This window comes from Podarcis melisellensis (assembly GCF_964234715.1).
Source record: "Podarcis melisellensis genome assembly, chromosome: 11".
Taxonomy (NCBI): Eukaryota; Metazoa; Chordata; class Lepidosauria; order Squamata; family Lacertidae; genus Podarcis; species Podarcis melisellensis.
Window position 1 is genome coordinate 46,444,504 of NC_138543.1, and position 15,797 is coordinate 46,460,300.

At 42.3% G+C, this 15,797-nt stretch overlaps 1 protein-coding gene across 5 annotated transcripts in view; it reads left to right on the top strand.

The window, feature by feature from the left end:
- Positions 1-966: 966 nt before the first annotated feature.
- The window catches only part of RANBP3L (RAN binding protein 3 like), a 50,721-nt gene continuing 35,890 nt past the window's right edge, over positions 967-15,797 (top strand). For 2 of the 5 annotated variants that reach the window (XM_081929811.1, XM_081929809.1), the window contains exons 1-2: positions 968-1,488; positions 15,412-15,518. In XM_081929811.1, the coding sequence (XP_081785937.1) occupies positions 1,284-1,488; positions 15,412-15,518 (312 nt within the window). In that variant the 5' untranslated portion in view covers positions 968-1,283. Of the gene's footprint in view, positions 1,489-15,411; positions 15,519-15,797 lie in introns of all 5 variants that reach the window. The other 3 variants (XM_081929812.1, XM_081929810.1, XR_014172704.1) reach the window with 2 other exon arrangements.

Genomic DNA, 15,797 nt, shown 5'->3' on the forward strand with positions numbered 1-15,797 from the left:
CTGACCTGCTACAGTGGTCTGCTCAGCTGCATCACTTGCGAATGAAATATTCAGTTGCTCCGAATCCAGAGCAAACAAGAGCTATTCATGCCTTCAAGGGAGCTTCCCCAAACACAACCCTCCAGCTGAATTGGAGCAAATGTCAATCAGGTTTTCTGTGGATTGACAGCTGCTGTGATTTATCGTGAGTTTTCTGGGGGGAAGTGTTGGGGCAAAGGTAAAACTGCTTGGACCTGTGTCCAGAAAGTGCAGGATAAGTGGGAAACTGCGCTTTCTAGACATGGTGCAAGAACAAAGTCTGGATCAGCCCATAGATGAAGCAGAACTGTTAGCAATCTGTAAACATGGTACACTTAGGTGAGTTCTGAGTGTATATTCCTATTATATCTGAAAAAGGTTGGAGGGTGTGTGCCGTATTTTTCGCTCTATAAGATGCACCAGACCACAAGATGCACCTAGTTTTTGGAGGAGGAAAACAAGAAAAAAAATATTCTGAATCTCAGAAGCCAGAACAGCAAGAGGGATCGCTGCACAGTGAAAGCAGCAATCCCTCTTGCTGTTCTGGCTTCTGGGATAGCTGCGCAGCCTGCATTCAATCCATAAGACGCACACACATTTCCCTTTACTTTTTAGGAGGGAAAAAGTGAGTCTTATAGAGCAAAAAATACGGTATTTTGTTTTCAGATGTTCCTGTATGTTATTAGCTTTGCCCAAGCCCTCCCTTTTCAGAATGCACAATTATTTTACTATAGTAATTCCAACAAGCAAGGAGCCAGGAAACCCTATTAATTTCAAAGGCGTTCCTCTATCAAATCTGCAGTTGAGAGAAGAGGAAAGATGATCTCCCACTTCAACACTGGTAAATCCCAGGCAGAGGAAATCTAAGTCTCTCTACTGGCCCACCCTCTTTATGTTAATCTTCGTGGCTTTACATATCCCCTCCCAGAGTTCTGCCTCTCTCTTAAGTACTCTAGTCTGAGCTGTCAGAAACAGCAAGCGCAGACCTTGCTGAGCGAGCAGCTTGCTCTCCTATGAACTGCGACACTCCCCCAGCCCTTTAAAGTTGCTTTATTATTTTTTAAACGTTCAATTGCAAGAAGCTGCTTTGGGATTCTGGAGAAGGTTGCAGCATCACTGACGACTGCACAAAGTTACATCTGGCCAGCTACTTACTTGGGAAGCTACAGTCACCACTTTTTAAATTCTTGTAGAGGGCGAGAAAATAAGTCTTATCTTTTCAGTGTTCTGTCAGCTGCATTTGCAAAGCTCTATGGACTTCAGTGATGAGGAATCAGCAAATTCCTGCAAGTAGGGTAAATGACTTGTGTTCAGGAATAGGTGCTTCATGCATGGAGCGCAGGTCTCAATTGTCTCATTTCATCAAAAGAAGAGATCCCAGTGACACATGGACCATGAACCAAGCAGCTGAGACCACAACGGACGTGTACACGTTCCACACGCTGGACAACAGTAAACACAAAGGTGAAGGTAAGCATTTTATTTTTTCATTTGTTTAAAATGACTTTTTTCCCATTTGCAGCTCAAGCCTTGTGTGCTTTCACAAGGCAAATACCTTCAGTGATGACTGTCACAATCAGATTGTGCAGAAATAAATATCATACCTTATACTCGTAATAAACTATGGAAATTAAATATACTAACGTGAACACTATTTGGATTATGGTTATGCTTGCCTACATAGCAAAGCCAAAGTTAAACATTTTTAGAACCCATTTATTCCAGTGATTTAGGGTGAAATCCTGTGCACCTTAACTCAGATTAGAAGAGTATGCTGTGCTCTCATTGCATTGAGGGTGATGGTTTCTTCCTGACTGGAGTCCATGCTTAACTCTTCCATTGAAATCAATAGGATTTAAAAGTGTTTGATGTTGACTAATTTAGCCCTGTATACTTTTGCAGTTTCATTTATCCCACAGGGCAACTCTGACTTTCAGTCCTCAAGTTACTTTGAGAGATAGCTTGCTTTATTTATCTATAAATTATATCAATCATCTTTCCACTGAAAAGGTTGTATTTCAGTAACTGAGCACAAACTGTGCACACAGAAGTAGCCAGTTTCAATTGCCAGTATCTCCAGGAAGGGCTAGGGAAAACTTTAGAAACCCATGAAATCTACTGACGGTCAATAGAAATAATAATGTGCTAGATTGACCAGTAATAAGTTGCCACAAGCCACAGGCATCTAAAGCAGCATGATCTGGTGCAATGGGAATACTCTAAAGATCATGGTTTGCATATTATGGCTTGCCCAAGGCTACTCAATCAGTTTTATGCCCCTTTGGGGTTTTGAAGCTTGACCTCTCACTTTCCAGCTCATCTCCACCTGCTGCACCTCTTTGGTTCTTGAATAAACTACACATGCATTTGCATGATTTGTGTTGCTTTTTGTATTTTTTTTTAGGTGAAAGTGATTTTTTAAAATAAAAAAACTTGATCAGTGGACAAGGAATAAAATGGAACCGTTGGGAACCTCTAAAGTGCCAGTAGGTTTATGGTTTTGAGTCACCATCTGCACCATTGCAACCTCTTCAACAAGAACTAGATGCCTTAAAAATTGAAACTTGACATTCTTCTGATTCTCTTCTAATTAGGATAATGAGATTAGTAGAGTCTGTTTTTAACAGCCAGAAATACAGTTATCTATGTGGAAAGTGCTTAACAACGGAAATTCAAAGAGGACGGATATATATATGGTACTCTTTTTCTTCTTCATCTCTTCTTCGTTTAAACACCTTATGGATTAGCATTGCCCATTTTCTATGAACCCCTCGATCCATTTTGCTATGTCAGGGAAATTGACATTTACTCAGAAGATTCATCTGCCTCTTCAAATGTTAATTTGTTCTGTTCAGACTGCCATTCTTTCATCATTGCCAAGCACCAACTAATAATAATAATAATAATAATAATAATAATAATAATAATAATAATAATTTATACTCCGCTCATCTGGCTGGGTTTCCCCAGCCACTCTGGGCGGCTTCCAACAAAATATTAAAATACAGTAATGCATCAAACATTAAAAGCTTCCCTAAACAGGGCTGCCTTCAGATGTCTTCTAAAAGATGTCTTCTAACATGTCCTAGATATTTTGCAACACATGTGCCCATTGTACTGCTAAATACAGTATGTTTATTCCTTCCCTTCCACGGTGTTTAGAACAGCATAGGTTGGATATCCACAACAACCCTGTGAGGTAGTTTAGGCAGAGAGATGGCGGTTAGCCCAAAGATACCCAATGGGGTTCACAGATAAGGAAGAATAGCCCAGTTGCACTAAGATGAAAACCAATATAGTGCAGAAGGTAGGGTCTAAGACTAGACACTAAATTTCTCTTGGCTCTGAAGCTCACTGTGATTTGTGCAATGATAGAATATTTTGGCTCCCTAATTGTTTGATGATGCTTGGGACCAAATGCATGGACTTATGGTACCTCATTATAGTATATATTTGAGATCTCTCACCATGACATGATAAGCTGCAATGCAAGGTCAAACTTAAAGTCCTAGTGATTCTGTAGATGTCAGAGTTTTCCCTGTTTCATGTCTGGCATGAACTCTGTGATCTAGTGGCCCAGTTTGTGCTGTCAGAGCACCTCTCATTAAATGATGATGTTCTGATGCAGCATCCAAAAATATCTCTGATCGTTAGAAGACGACCTGTTCTCCCAAACACTTCATTAAGCATTGCAGTTCACAGTGTTCGTTGCCTGCCAAGTGTGAATATACTGCAAATTTCATCATATATTGCAGCATATCATGCTGAAGGATCTAAATTCTTTAGCATCGAATTTTTAAAGTATGCTTTAAAAATAATGTCATCGTTGCTCTTCAACCTTCACCTTCCCCAAATGTTGTTGGACTACAACTGCCATCACCCCTAACTTTTGGATTTGATGGCCAGGGATGATGGGAGTTGTAGTGCAACAAAATCTAGGGTACCCCAGGTTGAAGAAGGCTATTTCAAAGCAGCACCAAGCTTCCGAACCCAATAAATGTCCTTTATTTCTGTTGCATTGTACTCCAACCGTTCCATATTTTTGACGTTTTGGTCTAGCAACCCTAAATGTCCCTTACAATATAAGTTTACAATATATGATGTAATCAATAGCGTAGCCACACACGAATGAGAAGTAATAATAGTCTTTACCTTGCGATAAGTTTAATTACCATCTCTAAAATAAACCCTATTGTCTGTGTCACTACAGGTTTAGGCAAGTCGTGCTTTCAGCTCAAAGGCTTTAGTGAGATTCTTGGCAACAATGTAGGTGTCGGTAAAACGAGCTAAACATATACTATTTCACAAACTACCAGCAGCTAATGCACTAAAATGCCTGAATACCTGCTAAATGTAAAAGCAATCAGAACTCTTTTTGAAAAGGGGGTGGCTTCTCTACAAGCTGAATGGGAACGGAACCAAGATGGTTATAAATTGTAATCAATTTATGAGAGTATTTCAAGTTTAGACTGGAAATTAATGAGTAGCTCTGTATTTATTTTATACATATATACCTTACCATTTGATGGCTGTGGCGGCTTACATAAAACCATAAGCACATAAATTAATAGGGGGAAGGGAAATAAACTCAGCAGCAGCAACAGAACACTAAGGTGAAATATATTAAAAATTCAATCATCAAAGCAGGCCATGAATACACCACAACCAGCTTAGTTTCAAAACGGAAATGTTGAAAAGTGTAGTGTTATTTCTTACTATCTTTATTTTAAAAAGATAAAGAAAGGCACCACTATTAGACCAAACAAAGTAGCATGCATTGAACAGAATGCTAAATATGGGCTTATCTACACTTCCCCTGCTTTCCCTGGGGGAAAACTGCTCTTTAGCGCTCAGTTTGAGCAAAAGGCAATTCCAGTTTCCCCTAGATTGCCATTTGTTCCGATCTATTGCTAAAAAGCAAGTTTCCCCTTGGAAAGGAGTTGGGCAAGTGGAAAACCACCGAGACATGTGCCTAGAAAGCAATCTATTTTTCCTGACAAGCATACACCAGAGCTTCATGAAGGAGATGAAAGAAAACAACGTACTTCTCTGATCCTAAGGCTGTGATCCTATGCACCATGTACTCAGAAGCAAGTTCTATTGATGTGTGTGGCTTATTTCCAAGTAAATGTGTTTATGGGTGGGAAAAAAAGATGCTCGATTTTTATCGCATGGCAGGTCTTTTGGAAGTGTCCCCACTTGAAATACCTTTCCTCTGAAAGGTAAGGTCAAGCTCTGAAAAAGCCAGCTCCACATATTTGCATCAGAAGTCAGCTATGGATGATGTTGATTGGTTGGCAGCTGTGATATCCAAAAGCTACCTCTCTGAAATGAGTGAGTTGGCAAAACTGATGGCTGAATCAGCATTTGATTTGCTGATGCATGTGTCTGTTATTTCATCTGTGAAGCTGGTAGGGAGCATTCATTGGGCTGAATGCTTTCCATTTGTTTGTTTTTGTTTTCAAAATACTGGTCTTTTGGGGAAACCCAGTGGATAAGGCCGGGATAGGTGGAACACTGGAGACAAGGCAAGATTTGGTAGGTTCTGGGTAGAGGTTGGAAGAACCTGATTGGTCTGGGACAGAACCAGAAAGGAACCTGATAGCTTAGAAGTGGAGGCAGAGTAGAACATGCCATTTGCAAGCTTTCAGCCTCTGATGCTGGTTACCAAACAAAAGACATTGGGAGGGATCCAGTGTAGTTCTAATGAGAAAGTTTTGTCACTGCGAGGATTTCTGCTTGCATGACATTCTCCCCCGCTCCACTCCCTGTGTGCCCCTAAATGTGCTCTAGAGATTCCCTCAACCATCTGGAGCAGATCTGGGGAGCGCCTGGGGTGGCCACAGGGGGGAAAGAGGAGAGAAATTAAATTGTGCAAGTGGAATGGTAAGATTCTGCCCAGATGGCATTGAGGGTGTCCCCTTCCTTACCATAATAAAAGAGGCAATTCATTGTCAAAAAAAAAAAAAAAAAAAGGAGACAGATCTGCATAAGATATGTGCTAATATGGATGTTTAGGTGCAACTTTATAAATAATTTCTGTAATTAAAATAGCAGTATCTCATCCTAGTTTAATGTATTTTTAACCTTCTGTTGGAAGCCGCCCAGAGAGGCTGGGGAAACCCAGCCAGATGGGAGGGGTAGAAATAAATAATAATAATAATAATAATAATAATAATAATAATAATAATAATAATTAGTTCAGGTTGGCTGTCTGCTTGCTCTCCAGGTGTTAAATGTTGATAGGCAACTTACTGCCCCTTCTTATGGCTTTTTAGCTCCAGACTGGTCACAACATCCTTTCAAATAGAGGATTTTTTTATCTGTAAAGTATGGCACATGGTGAATCTACCTGGCTTCAGAAGTGGGAACTGGGGACTGTTCAACAAAAGGCGAGCACAAGTCTATAGGCTAAAGGAAATTTTAAATCAGTAGTTAGTTAACCTCTGATCTTAGGGCTCCAAGGTCTAGTGGGGACTTCTTATCCATTCTTCTTTAATCTGCTTTCAGCTTTCCATCACAGTGCTTGAGTTATAGGGGGACATAGATAAGGTAAAGGTAAAGGGACCCCTGACCATTAGGTCCAGTCACAGATGACTTTGGGGTTGCGGCTCTCATCTCACTTCATTGGCCAAGGGAACCGGCATACAGCTTCCGGGTCATGTGGCCAGCATGACTAAGCCACTTCTGGCAAACCAGAACAGCGTACGGAAATGCCGTTTACCTTCCCACCAGAGCGGTACCTATTTATCTACTTGCACTTTGACATGCTTTCAAACTGCTAGGTGGGCAGGAGCAGGGACCGAGCAACGGGAGCTCACCCCATTGCGGGGATTCGAACCGCCAACCTTCTGATCCGCAAGCCCTAGGCTCTGTGGTTTAACCCACAGCACCACCTGCATCGGGAACACTAAATGAAACCCACTAACTCCATGCCCCATGCAACTTTATTGAAAACAGTAGCTGAGGGGGCCACGTACCACCTTGGCCGCTGTATCATTTAAGCACTGCTCCCTCACCATAGCTGTGTCATGCTAGAGTCTTCAGCCCAATATTCTTGTGAACTGGACCAAATTCATGAACAGCTGCTTCAGTTTAACAACCCCTTAACATGCTTGAACTCCGGCGCTGTTCTTACTAACAGTTGGAACGCACACCGCGGTCACCCCAAGAGATGCCAAAGAAAGCAGTTTAGCTGCTGTGAGCAACCCCAGCTCTCAATATGTAACATATTGTGACACTCAGCCCACGTCTACAAGGAGGACTGTTCAATTTTCTGTTCTTTCGGTTTCTCATTTCCCCAATCGTAAATTCAGATCCACATATTTCTGCAGAAATTTCTGTGGTTGCTTTTTTAAAAAAAATAAATCCTGATGGAAATTCATCAGCATTGTAGTGCAAGTTCCTCGCAAGAAGGTTTTCTTTTGTATTTAGTTTTAACAAATATACACATTTTGCAAACAACGTCCCCTAATACAAATGCATTTGTGTACATTATTTTTACTAATATATGCATTTATATGCACACCACCCCATTACATGCTTTTAGGTATGCAATTCTTAGTTGAAGAACTGCATTGCAAAATTCGTAAAAGTGTGACTCGTGAAATATGGCTGTGTTTCAATTTGTTTACTGTTTTAGAAAGTGCAACTTTAGTGCAATCACCTTTAAAGCCAAGGTGAACCAAATTCCATCCCAAATACTGAATAGTTTCGGGGTCAAACAGCACTTATCCTGAGTTTGGTCCCTGTGGAAGGAAGTCACTGGAGGCTTATTAGAATTTCGTAATGTTTACAGATATAGAGGTTGGGTACAAGTGGAGGAATAGCTTAAACCAGGGATGTGGAGCCTATTCTCCCCCAGATGTTGCTTGACCACAACTCCAACCATCCTTGACCAATAGCCATATTGGTTGAGACTGGTGGAAGTTGGTTTAGCGCAGGTTTTCCTAAACTTGGGTCTCCACTTGTTTTTTTAGACTACAACTCCCATCATCCCTATCTAGTAGGACCGGTGGTCAGGGGTGATGGGAACTGTAGTCCAAAAACAGCTGGAGACCCAAGATTGGGAAACCCTGGCTTAGTGCTATGTATAAACCAGGCTAACAAATCACTAATAAAATTAATATAAAACCAAGATAAAACAGCTCATGCCCCCCCCAAAGCCAAACACTTCATAAAATAAAAAGGCAAGGAGGTTTCTTGATGAGCTGCTCTTGGATTGGGGGTTCCATGCCCAAAGTACTGCGAAAACGATCTTTGTTTTTGGGAGAATAGGAATGCAGAGAGAGAGAGTCTGAGTAGCACAGGTGTAAATTGCACTCTTTATTCTCTGCTAAAACAGCCTTCCCCAGCCTTAGTGGCCCCGATGGGTATTGTAGTTTGAAACAACTTGAGGGCACATGGTTGGGGAAATCTGCAACCAAAGAAAATGTGTTTGCTACAATATATTTATGTAAAGGAAGCAGGAGGAAGGGAAAAAAAACAAGAGCCCTGTTATGCCAGGATTGTTTACAAGGCTGGCTTTATTTACGAGGTCTGGTCTTCTTTTGGCAGAAAGGGGTGGGTTATTCCAGTCCCACCAGCCAGAGGCGGCCCATTTGGCAGGCTTCTGCAGAGACTTTTCCAGCAGCCTCCTGCACTCAAAGTAGCTGAGCTGCTCAGGACTGGAGCAATCCGGTCTCAACCAGTTTTGAAACCAGCCTGCCGAGAGTGTGCGTCCTGCTGTTGTTCAGGAGGAGGAGGAGGAGGACTAGGAGGAGCAGCCCCTGTATCCTTTGCCTCCACCCCTTGCCTTTGCCTCGTTCACTGCCTTTTGCTCCCTATGGGTCCTCGTAGGGCGGAGTGCCTCTGTGAGCGACTGTGCCTGTTTGTGGACGACTCCTGCTTTTGTCAACAGAAGAGATCAAGCCATGTGTCTCTTCTGCCTCCCTTAAAGCTGGCTGATAGTCTCAGATGGCTGCCAAGTGAGCTGGCACTGTTAGAAGGAGAACAGTCCTTTCTATTTGCTTCCATCTGTCCCACCATAGTTTCATTCTGCAGCCATCACTAAAGCACTTCTCTTCTCCCAATGCACATGAGATGTTCTCATTATGGAACAAAGATCCCAAATGTATATTAAGGCCATGCTTGCTGTAGAAGCTCAGTGGGAGAGCATTTGCTGTGAATTCAGAAGGTTTCTAATTTCAATCCTGGGCATTTCCAGGTATGGCTGGGAGAGACCTATGTCTGAAACGCTGGAGAGCCACCTCCAGCCAGAGTAGACCTCTGGGAGCCAATATGGTGTCCTCCAGATATGGATGGACTACAACTCCCATCACGCCCAGCCAGTATGGCCAATGTTTAGGGATGACAGGGATTGTGGTTCAATGACATCTGGAGGGCAGCAGGTTAGATACCCCTGGTATAAACAATAGTGAACTAGATCGACCAATAATCTGACTCATTAAAAAATCAGCTTCTTATGTCCCTGTCAGCAAGGTTCGGAAAACAGAAGCAAGCCCAATGGAGAGGAAAACGGCCGTGTGTGTGTGTGAATATTTGCATGGGATAATCTGCTGGCAACACAGTGCATATAGATATAGATGCATTGGACTTGCCTCACTGTTTTGGCCATCTGGGGTCACCTCCTTACACGCTAGGTTGTCTCAAGACTGGGTTGTTGTTATTTTTTATGGGGTAAAATGATAAAATTATTTTAGGGTTGCCATATTTCAAAAAGTGAAAATCCGGACACAAAAGTTGTTGAACTTTTTTTGGGCAAAGTTGTTGTTTTGCAAAATCTCAAAAACTGCTAATTTTCCTGGACATATCATCAATTTCTGCTGGATCCTGCTTCCAAAGGCCAAATCCCGGCTATGTCCAACCCTATATAACCTCGGCAACCCTATATAACCTTGATGCTTTCGTGCGCTCGCGAATGTGGGCTTTAACTATAATAGAAAATGTGCCGGCAGGTTTGTGCCTGTATGTTTCCTGGCTTGGCCCAAGACTGTTTGCAAACGGTAGTCTTGTTTCCGGTAAAGGTGCACAGTACCAACTTAAGTGCCAACTTAATTTGGCACCTGGGGTTGAAAATTCCACAACGCCTCTCCTTTCCCCTGGCTGTTAAAAATATATATACACAATAATAATACTCTAAACAACTAACAGTTTACTGCCCTGTTTCAGTTGCTCACACTGTGGTGAGATGTTTTGCATTTCTCTTTAAATTAGAGTAATCATGGACCGGATGCCATTGTTATCGTGTATTCAGAATGATTTGTGCTCATGATGCTATTGGGGTGGTCATACCAGATACTGCTTTCCATATATTTGCACCTGCAGAAATTTTGGGACGGACACACAGCTTCATTTCCAATCGGTGCATATTCCATAGCTTCCTGCTGAGACCCTGCCACGTTTTATACCATAAATCTTTTGGTTTGCTTTTGTTCCGCTTTTGTTCTGCTATAAGCAGCAATAAGGAGGTGGCGTTGGGGATGCATGACAGCAGAAAAAAAATAAAGCAAAATAAATCCACCACTAATGTACTAATGCATTGTGCGAAGAATATGTTGCAGAATCCACCAACAATACGCCAGTGGTCTGGAGGGGCCCTGTTTCTATATTTGCACCAATATGCATGTTAGCATATGAAAATTAAATATGCCCTCTGTTTCCTTTTGGAAGTAATATGTAAGTGGCTACCCTAGACATATGTGTTTCCTCCCACCCACCCTGACTAGAATAAGTCCTTTACTGTTTATAACATACTGTGATATCTTAGTCTCCTGATTTTTCTGCCAGTCAGAAATGCAGCCACTCAGAAACACTCCCTCAGTTCCTCCCAGATCTGAGCTTTCAGCTATTGCAACAGTTTGTTTTCCCCTGCTCCTAATTCTGGCACAGAACATTTCTCATCCTTGCCAGCTTCCTACGGCCTTCTAGCTTTTAGTAAACAGTCATTCTCTCATGGTTGTCCAAAGTGAGTCTGTTACAGTATTTGGTTTCCCACATCCTTTTTCCCCTTCCCTTTATTTTGTTTTGTTTTGCTTTCTGTTAGTGCAATATGTTTTAAAGTCACAAGGCTAAAACGTTTCTGCTTTTTCCATGATAAAAATGGGTGGCCCCATCTAATGCTTGAACTTTAGCCTTCCTAAAGAAAGCCGGAGGAAGAGACCACTGGGAAAGATGATAGAATTTGTTCTTGTTAAAAGAAAACTCTGAATGATGAGGCTAGTAAGCCTTTAAGGCAACAGCAGCTGGGGGTTCCCTGCGGCTTCCCCATTCTAGTTTTAAGGTTACAGTCAAAGATGAGAAAATTGTAAGGTGTCTGCAATGGGCTGGACACTACTGCCCTCTGCTGAGTTTGAGCAGCACCAGAACTGCTCTAGCCTAAGTAGACACGGTAGAGAAATCTGATTCAGGTCGCGCTTGAAGGAGAGCACGCCAAAGTCACGCTTTGCAAAATAATACACAAACCCTTCAGAACTTCTTCTTCTCTGAAGTTTTGCAAAGCAACCAAGTAATGTATCTGAAAACGCATAGGCGCACAGAACAAGGTGGGCATAAAATCGCACATATTGTTGAAAATACATTATATTAGTATTTTCTACATGTTTTGCTTTGCAAAAAAGATGTATGCGTATTAGGAGAAATTCACACGTGGATTTTTGTGATTTTTTTAAAAAAATGCAATGTGGAAATGCGGAGAACGGAACTTAAAATTGGGAAAAGGATGAACTGAAATGGACAGATCCACCCATTTCTAACCGTCTTCAGCTACTTATGTCTGCTAATTAAAAAAAGAAAAAGATTTTATTTTGCTCCAGCTCAAGGTGGTTAGGATATTAGAATGCAAGTTGCTACAGAGAACATAAAAAGGACTGATGTCAGACATTTGGGTTTAAGGGTCGTACTTCAGGTTTCACCCTGAAGCACCTACATCCTGCTGCAGGATCTTTAAAACTATGTGGGTTGACAAATTGAGTGTGTCTGTGAATGCATGCAGACTGCCTTATACGGTATATCAGTTGCCCCCCATTAGATCATGGCAGAAGCACTTGTCATTGGAAGAGCAGATGAGAATGAAAGCTCCCTTCTGCCTGCCTTGTACATTACGATGATTTTTCGACATTGATACTAACAAAAACAAAGGCATTTTTAAGACCATAAAATGAGCCTCCCTAGATCAGCCAAAGGCCCAGCTAGTTTAACATCCTTGCCATGCACTTGACACACTGTTCCTGACTCTACGTGGGGCTACCTTTGAAGGTGACCCAGAAACTACAACTAATCCAGAATGCGGCAGCTAGACTTGTGCCTGGGAGTGGCCATATAACACCAGTCCTGAAAGACCTACATCGGCTCCCAGTACGTTTTCTAGCACAATTCAAAGTGTTGGTGCTGACCTTTAAAGCCCTCAATGGCCTCGGCCCAGTATACCTGAAGGAGCGTCTCCACCCCCATCGTTCAGCCTGAACACTGAGGTCCAGCTCTGAGGGCCTTCTGGCGGTTCCCTCACCAAGAGAAGTGAGGTTACAGGGAACCAGGCAGAGGGCCTTCTCAGTAGTGACACCCACCCTGTGGAACGCCCTCCTATCAGATGTCAAGGAAATAATCAACTATCTGACTTTTAGAAGACATCTGAAGGCAGCCCTGTTTAAGGCTTTTTAATGTTAGATGTTTTATCGTGTCTTTAATATTCTGTTGGGAGCTGTCCAGAGTGGCTGGGGAAACCCAGCCAGATGGGCAGAGTATAAATAATAAATTATTATTAAAATTATTATTATTACTCTACCATCTGATGAAATGGGACGTCTGAATGCTACACACAGTTGAGCATGCATAGGCAAATACCAAATGCCTGATTTACTGCTTTCCTGCAGTGCTGTGCATGGTCCCTTCCCCATTGGGCTATAATATTATTTCATATGGCATGTTATAATTAACAACCCATTACACATTTTTGCAGCTGGTTTTATGAGAACAGAATATATTTGATTGCATAGGTTTTGTAAGGAGGATCCCAGATACTCTGGAGACTATTCATATATGCACACATATACTGTACACTGAAAGATTAAATATATCTTATAAATATTTTTAAACACCCTGGAAAGGAAGTGTCCAATCTGTATTTGGCAACTATTTCAGAATGTTCCAACATTAAATGGTTGTGCTAGCTAAGCCAAGCTCTATATAAAGTTTCTTAACTGTCTGTGTGGTGAATTGATGAATATTTTAATAAGTTTCACTTGAGCAATGCTCATAATAAATTATACAAGCTTGTGGGGTGGCTTCACAAATTATACCTTTGTGGGGTACAGGCAAATCTACCTCTGTTTTTTTAAACATGCGGTTAAGTTATCAATAACTGCCTCCACATGCAGAATTATACCTCTGTGCAATTTGACTGAGCTGTAATCATTAACAGCTCAGGAGAAATAGTTCATTATTCCTTTTCTTTAAATAGAGTTGCATATATAACCAAACTGTGGTTTGTTTAAAGATGGGTATATGGGCCATAATTGCATCCTTGCTCAGTTTTAACCCTGCCGTTACGTCTATTAAGTTACTTTTAGGAAGATGAAGAGAAGCACCTAAAATTGCTTGCTGTTGATTTGAGAACAACACTTACTATCATTATCATTATTAATTAAATTCATATTCTGCCCTTCCTCCCATAGGGGCCAGGGCAGTAAAAACATTAATTGATACACCTAAAAACATCTGGAAATAGTTCCAATACAGATGCAGACTGGGAAAGGGACAGCGCCTGTCTAATATTTAACAGGAGAGAATTTCACATGGTAGGTGTCAGGACACTAAAGGCCCAATTCCTATGGAGCATGGGTAGGCAAACTAGGGCCCGGGGCCAGATCCGGCCCAATAACCTTCTAAATCCAGCCCACAGATGGTCTGGGAATCAGCGTGTTTTTACATGAGTAGAATGTGTCCTTTTATTTAAAATGCATCTCTGGATTATTTGTGGGGTCTGCCTGGTGTTTTTACATGAGTAGAATGTGTGCTTTCATTTAAAATGCATCTCTGGGTTATTTGTGGGGCATAGGAATTCAATCATATTTTTTTCTAAAATATAGTCCGGCCTCCCACAAGGTCTGAGGGACAGTGGACCGGCCCCCTGCTGATAAAGTTTGCTGACCCTTCTATAGTGTGTTGAATGGATCACCTGCTAAAATGGTATCTGCAAAAGGTCCTATAGATGATGTTGAAATAGGATAGTTTTGTATGACATGGAAATCGGACGTTTGTGCAGGCATCCCATGCCGTGGGGTGAGGATGAAATGAGGGTGCATGCATGGGACGCACTCCCAAAGAGAAGCCAGAGACAGTGGACTTAGGCTGAAGTGCAGGTTTCCATTGCAAAGGAAACTAGTGGGCCAAGAAACAGCCAAACGATTGGGTAGATTTATGTTAATGTTGCACAGGTGGGACAAAGGCACCTTTCTTTGAGGCTGAGAGGATGAGCCACAACTTGTCCTTCAAGATGAACAAGTCGTTGTAAAATGTGTTTCTGGGTGCTGTTTCCCTGCCACTTTCTGAGGCCCCAGTCAGGCAAATGGCTGAATTGGACCACACATCCAATGTTGAAACAAGGTGATTACGGGGCAACTGGAGCACCCCCTAAGCTGCTCCTGCTACCAGAACCGTCCCTATCATTAGGTAAAGGTCCCAAACCTGTTTTGGAGAATAGAAACATCAAAGTACACAACAATAAACACATTCCCCCCCCCATCTAGTACAAAGCTGCTTTAGAGAATACAAAGGTAAAAGTAAAAAGGTAAAGGTAAAGGGACCCCTGACCATTAGGTCCAGTCGTGGATGACTCTGGGGTTGCGGTGCTCATCTCTCTTTATTGGCCGAGGGAGCCGGCGTACAGCTTCCGGGTCATGTGGCCAGCAGGACTAAGCCGCTTCTGGTGAACCAGAGCAGTGCACGGAAACGCCGTTTACCTTCCCACCGGAGCGGTACCTATTTATCTACTTGCACTTTGACATGCTTTCGAACTGCTAGGTTGGCAGAAGCAGGGACCGAGCAACAGAAGCTTACCCCATCGTGGGGATTCGAACCGCCGACTTTCTGATCGGCAAGTCCTGGGCTCTGTGGTTTAACCCACAGAGCCACCCGTGACCCAAAGGTAAAAGTACACAACAATAAATACATTTTTTCATCTAGTACAGCTGCATCCCCGAAAGATAACAGAAAAAGCAATGGTGTGGATTTGAAGAGGGCATGGTGTCAAAAGATGAAATATTGTGTTCCCAGAATAGCTGAGTTCTGTTCAGAAATCCCAAATCATCGAAAACCTGTTATATTTGTATAGTGCAAAAGGAAACATTATTTGAATTCACACACTGTTTAATATGGAGTCTTTCTTCTTTCCCCAAGGCAGATCCGTGATTGCACAGCCCATATTTGTTTTCAAGAAGGAACGCCCTTGCAAGGTACGAATGGAAGCCTCCCCTTCTTGCATTTCTCCTGACAACACACCTGGGGTGAGTCAGGGCACAAGGTGGGAGGTGCAGGACCACAGCAGCAGGTCTATGTGTGTTCAGCAGAGAGTCTGCATTCATAGATACATCTGTACGCACCTGGGGCAGATGTGTAATCAGGAATCCTGGAAAACCTGGGTTCCCAGCCATAGTAGTAGAATTTAGAACAGGGGTCAGCAAACTTTTTCAGCACGGGGGTGGTCCACTATCCCTCAGAATTTGTGGGGGGCCGGAATATATTTTTTTGGGGAATGAACAAATTCCTATGCCCCACAAATAACC